Below are 12,829 nucleotides of genomic sequence, written 5' to 3'. Positions count from 1 at the left end.
ACGAAGGTCAGAGCAACCTAAACAATGTCTCCATGGAGACAACACACACGACTTACAGTACAGGGGACTTATAGCCAGTGTCGGGGAAGCTACTCTGAAAATATAGTTGAACAATTACTTCACACTGGAAGAAGTTAAGATACATTAAAGCGGCCCTTTAAGATAAATATTTACTGAACTAAAGTCACTTTTCAAAAGTAGTTCATGATGAATTATCCTATCTAAATCTGAAAATGTCATAGACAACAAATTACAAGAAAGGGAAATACCTAGTCAGTTTTACAACTGAACGCATTCAACTGAAATGTGTCTTCCGCACATATCACTATGGACTCCGATGTTAAACAGAATGTGTAATTTGGCCTTTTAAACACAAAAAAATATTTCCAGTAATTGGCTATGCAGCTACGTGGCAGAACAAGTAGTTCCAGTAGTTGGCTACACAGCTGCATGGCAGAACAAGTAGTTCCAGTAGTTGGCTACGCAGCTACATGGCAGAACAAGTAGTTCCAGTAGTTGGCTACGCAGCTACATGGCATAAAGTAGGTACAGTAGTTAGCTACGCAGCTACATGGCATAAAGTAGGTACAGTAGTTAGCTACGCAGTTACATGCCAGAACAAGTAGTTCCAGTAGTTGGCTACGTAGCTACATGGCAGAACAAGTAGTTCCAGTAGTTGGCTACGTAGCTACATGGCAGAACAAGTAGTTCCAGTAGTTAGCTACGTAGCTACATGGCATAAAGTAGTTCCAGTAGTTGGCTACACAGCTGTTTGATTCCATTCTACTGATTCCGCTCCAGCCTTAACAACGAGCCTGTCCCCCCCAATTAAGGTGCCACCAACCTCCTGTGGTTGAACTATATGTAGTTCACTACTCCCCAACACTGCTTATAGCACAGACACATGTAATAACACAGACAGGTATGGAAGCAGACAGACTAGCGTGTATTTAATAACAGACAGGTATGGAAGCACAGAGACAGACTAGCATGTATTTAATAACACAGACAGGTATGGAAGCACACAGATAGACTAGTATGTCCCCCTCTCCCTCGATCTCCTTCAGACACACACACTCATAGCATTTACACAAGACTTTACACTACACTGTACATACAATACACACATTCAATAACTCTCAGGTAAGTCAGGTATATGCGCCGCACACATTCTCTCTCTCTCCACAGCAGCCTCACATCAACCACACCCTCTGCTGGTTACCACCGGAACTGCATGGTGAATATCCATTAAACTGAACCACAGAAGGTTGCTCTTTGGACAAGCAATGTCAGCACGGCATAGACTAAGATACAGTACATAGAATAGAATGCAAAATATGTAAACATTATTTAAGTGACTAGTGTTACATTATTCAAATGGCCAGTGATTTCAAGTCTATAAAGGCTGCATCACATCCGAGTCCCATAGGGCGGCGCACAATTGGCCCAGCGTCCTCCGGCTTTGGCCGAGGTAGGCTGTCATTGTAAATAAGAGTTTGTTCTTAACTGACTTACCTAGTTAAATAAATAAAATAACAGTGTATATAGCGCAGCAGCCTCGCTGTGTTAGTGATGGCTATTTAACAGTCTGACGGCCTTGAGATTAAAGCTGTTTTTCAGTCTCTTGGTCCCAGCTTTGATACACCTGTACTGACCTTGTCTTCTGGATGATAGCGGGGGGATTATCTTTTTGGCCTTTCTGTGACATCGGGTGGTAGTTTGGTAGTTTGCCCCCGGTAATGATTTGGGCAGACCGCCAAACCTCCACCCTGTGGAGAGCCCTGCGGTTGTGGGCGGTGCAGTTGCTGTACCAGGCGGTGATACAGCCCGACAGGATACTCTCAATTGTGCATTGGTAAAGGTTTGTGAGGCCGAGATAAATTGCATCAGCCTCCTGAGGTTGAAGAGGCACTGTTGCGCCTTCTTCACCACACTGTCTGTGTGGTGGACCATTTCAGTTTGTCAGTGATTCCTCTGTACGCAGAGGAACTTGAAGCTTTTCACCTTCTCCACTGCAGTCCCGTCAATGTGGTTAGGGGGGGTGCTCCCTCTGCTGTTTCCCGAAGTCTACGATCAGCTCCTTTGTTTTATTGATGTTGAGTGAGAGGTTATTTTCCTGGCCGCACACACCCAGGGCCTCACCTTCTCGCTGTAGACCGTCTCGTCATTGTTGGTAATTAGGCCCACTACTGTTGTGTCGTCTGCAAACTTGATGATTGAGTTGAAGGCGTGCTTGGCCACGCAGTCATGGGTGAACAGGGAGTACAGGAGGGGGCTGAGCACGCACCCTTGTGGGGCCCCAGTGTTAAAGTCAGTGAAGTGGCGGTGTTGTTTCCTACCTCTTAAGTCACATTTCCATTTGGAATTACGTCCCAAATGGCAACCAACTCCCTATATAGTGCACTAGCTTTGACCAGATCCCTATGGGCCCTGGACACAAGTAGTGCACTATGAAGGGAATAGACAAAATAACCTTTGACCTCTAACAAAACACAGCCTCTGCTGGGTACCACCAGAACTGCAGGGTAAATACCGATTATACTGAACCTCATAGGGCTCTCTCTCAAGTCACATTTCCTCGATTCCTCACATCCTATGTCCTCACCTCCTCAACTGTATTGAAGGAGAAGGTCTTAGGTCCCTCCCCTCAGACCTTCTCCTCCAATGGGAATGCGAAGAATCGAGGGAAGATGGTAACAAGGCAATTCTTTGTGTCGACCCACGCATGTCCCACTCAGTGACTCCAGCCAACCAAACACAACACAGTGTAATTTTTTATATCATTTTAATACTTTTCTTTAAAAAAAAAGAGATGTTTTACTCCATAATCAGAACAGAATGTATCCATCTACCTTAACACCTCACTCACCAACATACCAACGGGTGATTCAAAACAAAACAAAAAAAATGACAAGAAACATAAAACAAACAACCGTCAAATATGAAAAAGGGGGCAAAATTAAATAAAAACATCCCAAAAAGAATAAATGGAACAGATAGTGTATGTAGAGCTGTATACAGGGGTTTGATGTATATCTGGACATGACAACACCGCAGGCCACGCCCCCAGAACACTTAGAGCTATGGCACATGACAACAACCCCGACTGTTACCACAGAAACTAAAAACAGGGAATAAAAACTAAATAAAAGCTATGATACGGATGGTAGAGGAAGATGATGATGACAGGAGAGAGAGATTAACAGATGGACATGAATATAAAAAAGAAAATGAGTAAGAAGCTGAAGAAGAGAAGAAAGGAAGTGTAGTAGCAGGTGGATGTAGCTACAGAACAGTAGAACACAGTTAAGTAGTTAAAGGCCAGTGCAGTCAAAAGCGTGATTTTCCTGTGTTTTATATTTATTTCCACACTATAAGGCTGGAATAATACTGTGAAATTGTGAAAATTATGATAATGCCCTTTTAGTGTGAGAGCTGTTTGAAAAGAAAATTTGCCTGTTTTGGTGGGATGGAGTTTTGGCCTGCCTGGTGACATCCCCAGGCGGAAAATGTGTTGATAGACCAATAAGAAAGAGTTCCAAATCTCTCTAACAATAACAGCTACTTTTCAGTTTCCCCTCCCCACTCAGACCACTCCCAGACAGTCCTAGCAAAATACTTGCTTGAGAAATTGCTCTTTGCTAAGAATCTATTTTTGTTTATTTTTTGGCCATTTCAACTGAAAACAATCACAGTAACGTACCTAATTGTTACCCAGAAATTATTTGATATTTAAATAAAAACAGAGGCCTTTAAACTCTTGAATATCTGAACTTGATACAGAGAAAAACAGGATGAGAAAGGTGGTTATGAACTAGACAAAACTATTTTTTATAGCATCATAAAAAAGTTGTTTTTTTAGTCAATTCTCTAAAAAACCAAAAGGGAATTGAGCACAAGGCAGATAAGCCATTCTCCCTCCCAACAACATAATCCAATTATTTTTAGGGACTTTTCATCATATATAATATATATTTATGCATCTATTAATATATATATATGTATAATCTGTGGCTTGTGTTCATTTACAGGTCAGAGCTGTAAGGCAAGAGCCACATTCCAACACCTTTAAAATGTACCCCTCCCTCCCTCTCTCTCTTCCTTCCTCTCTTTCCCTCTTTTCTTCACTCATCCTTCCTCATTTTCCCTCCTTTCTTCCCTCTCCGCCTCCTTTCTTCACTCATCCTTCCTCGATTTCCCTCTCTCCCTCCTTTCTTCACTCACCCTTCCTCGTTTTCCCTCCTTTCTTCCCTCTCTGCCTCCTTTCTTGAAATAATCAATGAATCAGACATGACTGAAAAAATGGAGTTCAAGCTTTTACATTTTCAAGTTGTGTCAAGTCAGTGACGTCACAAAGAACAAGGAGAGTGAGAAGGAAGGGTGCTTCTTTATAGTGTTGGGGTGTGACCCCGGTGTTCATCCTGCTGTCCGGAGAGAAACTGAACCCATCTCAGGGGAAACGTCCCAAAGGGCACCCTACTCCCTATATAGTGCACCACTTTTGATCAGATCCCCATGGGCCCTGGACACAAGTAGTGCACTTTATGAAGGGAATAGGGTGCCCTTTTGGGACACAAACATGATAACACACACAGCCCGCCCACTTCTCCCTCCCCATCTCCTCCCTAACCACAACCCCTCACCCACCCCGCTTAAAACCCAACATCAAAAAACAGGGAGAGAAAAATACTAGATTGAGAGAAATGAATCAAAGAGAAAGAAGTCTGTCCGTCGTCTCGTTCGCCCGCCCCTCCCTCCCTCTCTCTCGTCAGGTGTTCATCTTCTTCTTCTTTCTACATTAAACCCTCTTTCTTCTTCTTCTTTATTTTCAGGTAATAGTTCTCAGTCCTCCCCTCCTCCCTCGGTTTCGTTTCAGAATACAAGAGGAGTTCAAATATCTGTTTATCGATAGGTATCCGGTTTCACCATTGCCCACGGCAACAACCAATCATCAACGATAAACGGGCAGTTAGACACAAAAAACGCATCTGAAATTGCAAAAAAGTGGAAGTTGTACTCCCGGCCCCCCCGGGGGGGCTCCACCTTATTACTGTACCTCACCTCAGTCTCCTTCAAGTCTCTGGAACTCTGAGGTCTCTAATCAAAGAGAGGGAGGAAGGGGGGGTGTTGTGTGTGAAATCCCAGCCATGGTGGGACAAGGTAGAGTTCATATCTCTTTCTCTCCCTTTCCTCCTTTCTCAATATCTCTCTCTCAGAACAGGTTCTCTTCAAAGATGGCCATCAGGTCGCTCTGGAAGTTGATGTCAATGGTGTCCGCCATCTGTAGAGAGAGGGGGATGAGAGAGAGAGACAGAGAGAGAGAGGGGGATGAGAGAGAGAGAGAGAGAGAGAGAGAGAGAGAGAGAGAGAGAGAGAGAGAGAGAGAGAGAGAGAGAGAGAGAGAGAGAGAGAGAGAGAGAGAGAGAGAGGGTGATGAGAGAGAGAGAGAGAGAGGGGGATGAGAGAGAGAGAGAGAGGGGGATGAGAGAGAGAGAGAGGGGGATGAGAGAGAGAGAGAGGGGGATGAGAGAGAGAGAGAGAGGGGGATGAGAGAGTGAGAGAGGGGGATGAGAGAGAGTGACAGAGAGAGAGGGGGATGAGAGAGAGTGACAGAGAGAGAGGGGGATGAGAGAGAGTGACAGAGAGAGAGGGGGGGATGAGAGAGAGAGAGGAATTAGATGCAGTGTTAATCTTCCCCATCTTTTCTCAGCTAAACTACCTCTCCTCTGTATTATTGTAATATAACTGAAGAATATACATATATTAATAAGTATCCTTATGATGATTATATCCTCCTCTCTCCTGCAATACTAGTATATCATGTTAGTATTGTAGTAGTATAAATGCTATAAAGTATTACCACCTCTCTCCTGCTATACTAGTATATCATGTTAGTATTATAGTAGTATAAATGCTATAAAGTATTACCACCTCTCTCCTACTACACTAGTATATCATGTTAGTATTATAGTAGTATAAATGCTATAAAGTATTACCACCTCTCTCCTCCTACACTAGTATATCATGTTAGTTTTATAGTAGTATAACTGATAAAGTATTACCACCCCTCTCCTGCTATACTAGTATATCATGTTAGTTTTATAGTAGTATAAATGCTATAAAGTAATACCAACTCTCTCCTCCTCCTCTCCTGCAATACTAGTATATCATGTTAGTATTATAGTAGTATAAATGCTATAAAGTATTACCACCTCTCTCCTGCTATACTAGTATATCATGTCAGTTTTATAGTAGTATAAATGCTATAAAGTAATACCAACTCTCTCCTCCTCCTCTCCTGCAATACTAGTATATCATGTTAGTATTATAGTAGTATAAATGCTATAAAGTATTACCACCTCTCTCCTGCTATACTAGTATATCATGTTAGTATTATAGTAGTATAAATGCTATAAAGTATTACCACCTCTCTCCTGCTATACTAGTATATCATGTTAGTATTATAGTAGTATAAATGCTATAAAGTATTACCACCTCTCTCCTACTACACTAGTATATCATGTTAGTTTTATAGTAGTATAAATGCTATAAAGTATTACCACCTCTCTCCTACTACACTAGTATATCATGTTAGTTTTATAGTAGTATAAATGCTATAAAGTATTACCACCTCTCTCCTCCTCCTCTCCTGCTATACTAGTATATCATGTTAGTATTATAGTAGTATAAATGCTATAAAGTATTACCACCTCTCTCCTACTACACTAGTATATCATGTTAGTATTATAGTAGTATAAATGCTATAAAGTATTACCACCTCTCTCCTCCTACACTAGTATATCATTTTAGTTTTATAGTAGTATAACTGAAAAAGTATTACCACCTCTCTCCTGCTATACTAGTATATCATGTTAGTTTTATAGTAGTATAAATGCTATAAAGTAATACCAACTCTCTCCTCCTCCTCTCCTGCAATACTAGTATATCATGTTGGTATTATAGTAGTATAAATGCTATAAAGTATTACCACCTCTCTCCTGCTATACTAGTATATCATGTTAGTATTATAGTAGTATAAATGCTATAAAGTATTACCACCTCTCTCCTACTACACTAGTATATCATGTTAGTTTTATAGTAGTATAAATGCTATAAAGTATTACCACCTCTCTCCTCCTACACTAGTATATCATGTTAGTTTTATAGTAGTATAAATGCTATAAAGTATTACCACCTCTCTCCTCCTCCTCTCCTGCAATACTAGTATATCATGTTAGTTTTATAGTAGTATAAATGCTATAAAGTATTACCGCCTCTCTCCTCCTCCTTTCCTGCTCGCGGCGTCTCGCCTGCTCCCTCTGCTGGTCCATAGCGTTCTGTGCTGCGGCCGAGGGTGGAGGTGTGGCCTGTTGAGTGGGAGGGGCCTGTGGGGAGTCGGCGGGAGGGGTTGAGGCGGGGGGCGTGGGGGCTTGAGGCGAAAGTTGCTCCTGGCGACGACGAGAGTCCTCCTGGACACGCCCCCTCCCCTGCTGCTCCACAGAGTCCTCGTCGTCACGGCTACTGGAGAAGAGAAAGCGGAGTGTCAGAGGGGGAGGAGCTTAGCTGGGGTGCTAGAATGAGCTTACTTCTCCCTCCATCCCCCCATCCATCCTTCCCTTTTTTCTCACCATAGTTTCTACCTCGGCTGAGAGGTCTTCTCCCTCTCCTCCTCCTCCCTTTCCTCTCCCTTCCCTTCTTACCGTAGTTTCTCCTGCTCTCTCCTGGCCTGCTCGGCCTGTGCTTTCAGTTCTCCCTCTCCTCCACTATCTCCCCGCCCTTTCCCTCCCTCCATCTCTCTTCCCTTCTTACCGTAGTTTCTCCTGCTCAGCCTGTGCTTTCAGTACTGTCTCTCCTCCACTATCTCCCCGCCCTTTCCCTCCCTCCATCCTTCCCTTCTTACCGTAGTTTCTCCTGCTTTCTCCTGGCCTGCTCAGCCTGTGCTTTCAGTTCTCTCTCTCCTCCACTATTTCCACTCCCTTTCCCTCCCTCCATCCTTCCCTTCTTACCGTAGTTTCTCCTGCTCTCTCCTGGCCTGCTCGGTCTGAGCTTTTAGCTGTTTCTCTCTCTCCTCCACTATCTCCCCGCCCTTTCCCTCCCTCCATCCTTCCCTTCTTACCGTAGTTTCTCCTGCTCTCTCCTGGCCTGCTCGGCCTGTGCTTTTATCTGTTTCTCTCTCTCCTTCTCTCGGGCGGCGCGACGGAACTGTTCGAAGCTGTCGCTAGACGAGCGGACAGCGGAGGCGGGGGTGGACTGAAAACGCTGGGCCAAGCTGGCCCAAGAACCCATGTTCTTTAACTTCACATCCTGGGAGGGAGAAAGTGTAGCGGAAGAGAGTGCGACACAGACATTTCGTTAACACCCACTTTTTAAAAGACATTTTAATAACACTGCCTTACAGGAAAAGTAATATTTTTTACATCTAAATCTATTTTTTATTTATGTAAGTGGAATTTCATAGGAAGGGTCCTGACACATTTGTTTTGTGATTTCACATGCTTTTGAGAAACTTACTCCAACCAGCATATCATGTTTTTGAGAAACCTGAGCAAATCACTTCCTCATCCTCGTTGTGTAGTATGGGAGCTCTGATACAAACATGAACAAAGACTTCAAAAACACCCAAATAGGAAGCAGATCACTTCCTCTTCCTCGTTGTGTAGTATGGGAGCTCTGATACAAACATGAACAAAGACTTCAAAAACACCCAAATAGGAAACAGATCACTTCCTCATCCTCGTTGTGTAGTATGGGAGCTCTGATACAAACATGAACAAAGACTTCAAAAACACCCAAATAGGAAGCAGATCACTTCCTCATCCTCGTTGTGTAGTATGGGGGCCCCGAAAAAACAACAAAGGCTCCAAAAACACCCAAATATGTCCTTTTATAAAGGACAAAGCTGTCAGTGTTGTAATGCAGGTGTGTAGATGTTGTCTGCATGACGTTGGGTCATTCTGAACTTCAGCCACAATGCTGTATTCCATTTTGTTCAACTAAAGATATATTTCTATGCGCATGTGTGTACTTCCTCGTTCCCAAATCCTACTGAGTGCATGTAGGCTAAATTAAGGGGGGAGGTGCTACCGACATAGGTAAGGTATAGCTTTCCTTACGATGTCAGTCACTCACGAGAAAACAGACGAGAAAGGAAACAGCGGACCAAAGTAGTATTAGTTGTTAGGTTTGCTGAAAATGGTTCACAGATGTGCAATCCCAAAAACACCAGAACGCAAGAAAAAAAAAAACTTAATACTATAACTTTTCACTGACTTCCTTTGGTTGACCGATATCTAATGAGGCTTTGGCTAGTTGTTCTGTATAGACACATAAACACTCCCGTCTACAGACTTCCTTTGGTTGACCGATATCTAATGAGGCTTTGGCTACTTGTTCTGTATAGACGCATAAACACTCCCGTCTACAGACTTCCTTTGGTTGACCGATATCTAATGAGGCTTTGGCTAGTTGTTCTGTATAGACACATAAACACTCCCGTCTACAGACTTCGCACGTTGAATCTACGGGTCTGCAGGGAGCATTTTTGGTTTTGAGAAGCCATTTCACAGCCACCACACAAATGGTAATCTCAAAACCGGTTCAGGCCGTATGTCTTGATTTACAGAATAATAGCAAACCACTCAAAGCAAAATGGGGCACACATTATTCACAGGAGACTGCCTGAGTTGGGTCAGTAACCTTGATTTACAGAACAATGATGCTTAACGGCCCATCTCAGGGTCCCAGACTCCAACGGTGATTGGGGCCAAGACAACTTGGCTGTCTTATCTGTGGAGCATTCTAGAAGGACTGGGCTGATCCACAGAGCTGCGTGTGTACTGGTCTTCTACTACTTTAATTGGGAGTAAAAGATGACCTATTGTCAAGATTGAAGCAGTGTCGGTTTCCTTACACCAGTCCCCCCAACAGCACACATTGTTGTTGTCCCAGACACACTCACCTGATTCAACTCATTGAGGGCTTGGTGATTAAATGAGAAGTTAAATCAGGTGTGCTTGTCCAGGGTTACAAATAGAATGTGTACCGTTTGGGGGTTGTTGAGGACTGGAGTTGGGAAACAGAGGCTTACCCCCCCCCCCCCCCCCCCCCCACACACACACACACACGGCTGCCTCTAATGCACCACACCCTGCAATAACAACAACTATGTACCTACTGTACGCTTGATTATATATTTTACTATTTAAATCCAGTCACTTTATCCTCCCATCCACCATGTAGTCCATGATACTGTCAATATGTATCCTCCCATCCACCATGTAGTCCATGTTACTGAACTGATACTGTCAATATGTATCCTCCCATCCACCATGTAGTCCATGCTACTGTCAATATGTATCCTCCCATCCACCATGTAGTCCTTGCTACTGTCAATATGTATCCTCCCATCCACCATGTAGTCCATGTTACTGTCAATATGTATCCTCCCATCCACCATGTAGTCCATGTTACTGTCAATATGTATCCTCCCATCCACCATGTAGTCCATGTTACTGTCAACATGTATCCTCCCATCCACCATGTAGTCCATGATACTGTCAATATGTATCCTCCCATCCACCATGTAGTCCATGCTACTGTCAATATGTATCCTCCCATCCACCATGTAGTCCATGTTACTGTCAACATGTATCCTCCCATCCACCATGTAGTCCATGATACTGTCAATATGTATCCTCCCATCCACCATGTAGTCCATGTTACTGTCAACATGTATCCTCCCATCCACCATGTAGTCCATGATACTGTCAATATGTATCCTCCCATCCACCATGTAGTCCATGCTACTGTCAATATGTATCCTCCCATCCACCATGTAGTCCATGTTACTGTCAATATGTATCCTCCCATCCACCATGTAGTCCATGCTACTGTCAATATGTATCCTCCCATCCACCACGTAGTCCATTATACTGAACTGATACTGTCAATATGTTATTATATGTTCTTCAACAGTGAAATAAGTTTTACACGTGTTCTTCCATTACTCAATTTGAAATTGAAAAACGTTTCTAGAACTGCAGGGAAGATGCGTGCTGAAAAGTCATCGTCACTTGTTGCCCAGAGTGGGGTGCGCTAGCGGGACAACGGTGTCTCGTCACCAGACACATCTAGATTTTACAAGGCTGGCACAAGCAGGTCCCACTCCGCGCAGCAAAGACACTCGTCTTCAGTGGGCGTCGCTAATCAGTGCACCACCCATCCCGAGTCGTGCCTCAGCTTCTGGTTGAACATCTCGCTCTCTTGCTCTCTGCTCTGCTAAAGATCCTCGTCGGTGTATTCCGGTTCAAATAAATAAGGCTCGGCCCCAAATTCTAACACTTCCTTTTTGTATTCGTAGTCAGACATGTCGGTAGCGTAGCGGTTTGAAAGGGAAAAATAACTAGCTAGCTTGGTATATTAGTAACCGCCTGCTGTGTTTTTACAGCAGCCACCTTATTGTAGATTAGTAACCGCCAGCTGTGTTTTTACGGCAGACACCTTATTGTATATTAGTAACCGCCAGCTGTGTTTTTACGGCAGACACCTTATTGTAGATGAGTAACCGCCAGCTGTGTTTTTACGGCAGACACCTTATTGTATATTAGTAACCGCCAGCTGTGTTTTTACAGCAGACACCTTATTGTAGATGAGTAACCGCCTGCTGTGTTTTTACAGCAGACACCTTATTGTAGATTAGTAACCGCCTGCTGTGTTTTTACAGCAGACACCTTATTGTAGATTAGTAACCGCCTGCTGTGTTTTTACAGCAGACACCTTATTGTAGAGGAGTAACCGCCTGCTGTGTTTTTACAGCAGACACCTTATTGTAGATGAGTAACCGCCTGCTGTGTTTTTACAGCAGACACCTTATTGTAGATGAGTAACCACCTGCTGTGTTTTAACAGCAGCCACCTTATTGTAGATTAGTAACCGCCAGCTGTGTTTTTACAGCAGACACCTTATTGTAGATTAGTAACCGCCAGCTGTGTTTTTACAGCAGACACCTTATTGCAGATGAGTAACCGCCTGCTGTGTTTTTACAGCAGACACCTTATTGTAGATTAGTAACCGCCAGCTGTGTTTTTACAGCAGACACCTTATTGCAGATGAGTAACCGCCTGCTGTGTTTTTACAGCAGACACCTTATTGTAGATGAGTAACCGCCAGCTGTGTTTTTACAGCAGACACCTTATTGTAGATTAGTAACCGCCTGCTGTGTTTTTACAGCAGACACCTTATTGTATATTAGTAACCGCCAGCTGTGTTTTTACAGCAGACACCTTATTGTAGATTAGTAACCGCCTGCTGTGTTTTTACAGCAGACACCTTATTGTAGATTAGTAACCGCCAGCTGTGTTTTTACAGCAGACACCTTATTGCAGATGAGTAACCGCCTGCTGTGTTTTTACAGCAGACACCTTATTGTAGATGAGTAACCGCCTGCTGTGTTTTTACAGCAGACACCTTATTGTAGATTAGTAACCGCCAGCTGTGTTTTTACAGCAGACACCTTATTGTAGATTAGTAACCGCCAGCTGTGTTTTTACAGCAGACACCTTATTGCAGATGAGTAACCGTTTTTACAGCAGACACCTTATTGTAGATGAGTAACCGCCTGCTGTGTTTTTACAGCAGACACCTTATTGTAGATTAGTAACCGCCAGCTGTGTTTTTACAGCAGACACCTTATTGTAGATGAGTAACCGCCTGCTGTGTTTTTACAGCAGACACCTTATTGTAGAGGAGTAACCGCCTGCTGTGTTTTTACAGCAGACACCTTATTGTATATTAGTAACCGCCAGCTGTGTTTTTACAGCAGACACCTTAT

At 43.4% G+C, this 12,829-nt stretch overlaps 1 protein-coding gene across 7 annotated transcripts in view; it reads right to left on the bottom strand.

Annotated features, from left to right (window-relative positions):
- Positions 1-3,442: 3,442 nt before the first annotated feature.
- Positions 3,443-12,829, bottom strand: part of LOC120019549 (bromodomain-containing protein 3-like) — a 45,947-nt gene continuing 36,560 nt past the window's right edge. For 6 of the 7 annotated variants that reach the window (XM_038962862.1, XM_038962869.1, XM_038962853.1 and 3 more), the window contains 3 exons: positions 8,117-8,304; positions 7,272-7,521; positions 3,443-5,281 (listed from right to left, as the gene is read on the bottom strand). In XM_038962862.1, the coding sequence (XP_038818790.1) occupies positions 5,213-5,281; positions 7,272-7,521; positions 8,117-8,304 (507 nt within the window). In that variant the 3' untranslated portion in view covers positions 3,443-5,212. The remainder of the gene's footprint in view (positions 5,282-7,271; positions 7,522-8,116; positions 8,305-12,829) is intronic. The other variant, XM_038962885.1, reaches the window with a different exon arrangement.

This window comes from Salvelinus namaycush, chromosome 2 (assembly GCF_016432855.1).
Source record: "Salvelinus namaycush isolate Seneca chromosome 2, SaNama_1.0, whole genome shotgun sequence".
Lineage (NCBI taxonomy): Eukaryota > Metazoa > Chordata > Actinopteri > Salmoniformes > Salmonidae > Salvelinus > Salvelinus namaycush.
Note: the sequence above shows the minus strand (reverse complement) of the source record. Positions and strands in the feature narration are given on the sequence as shown.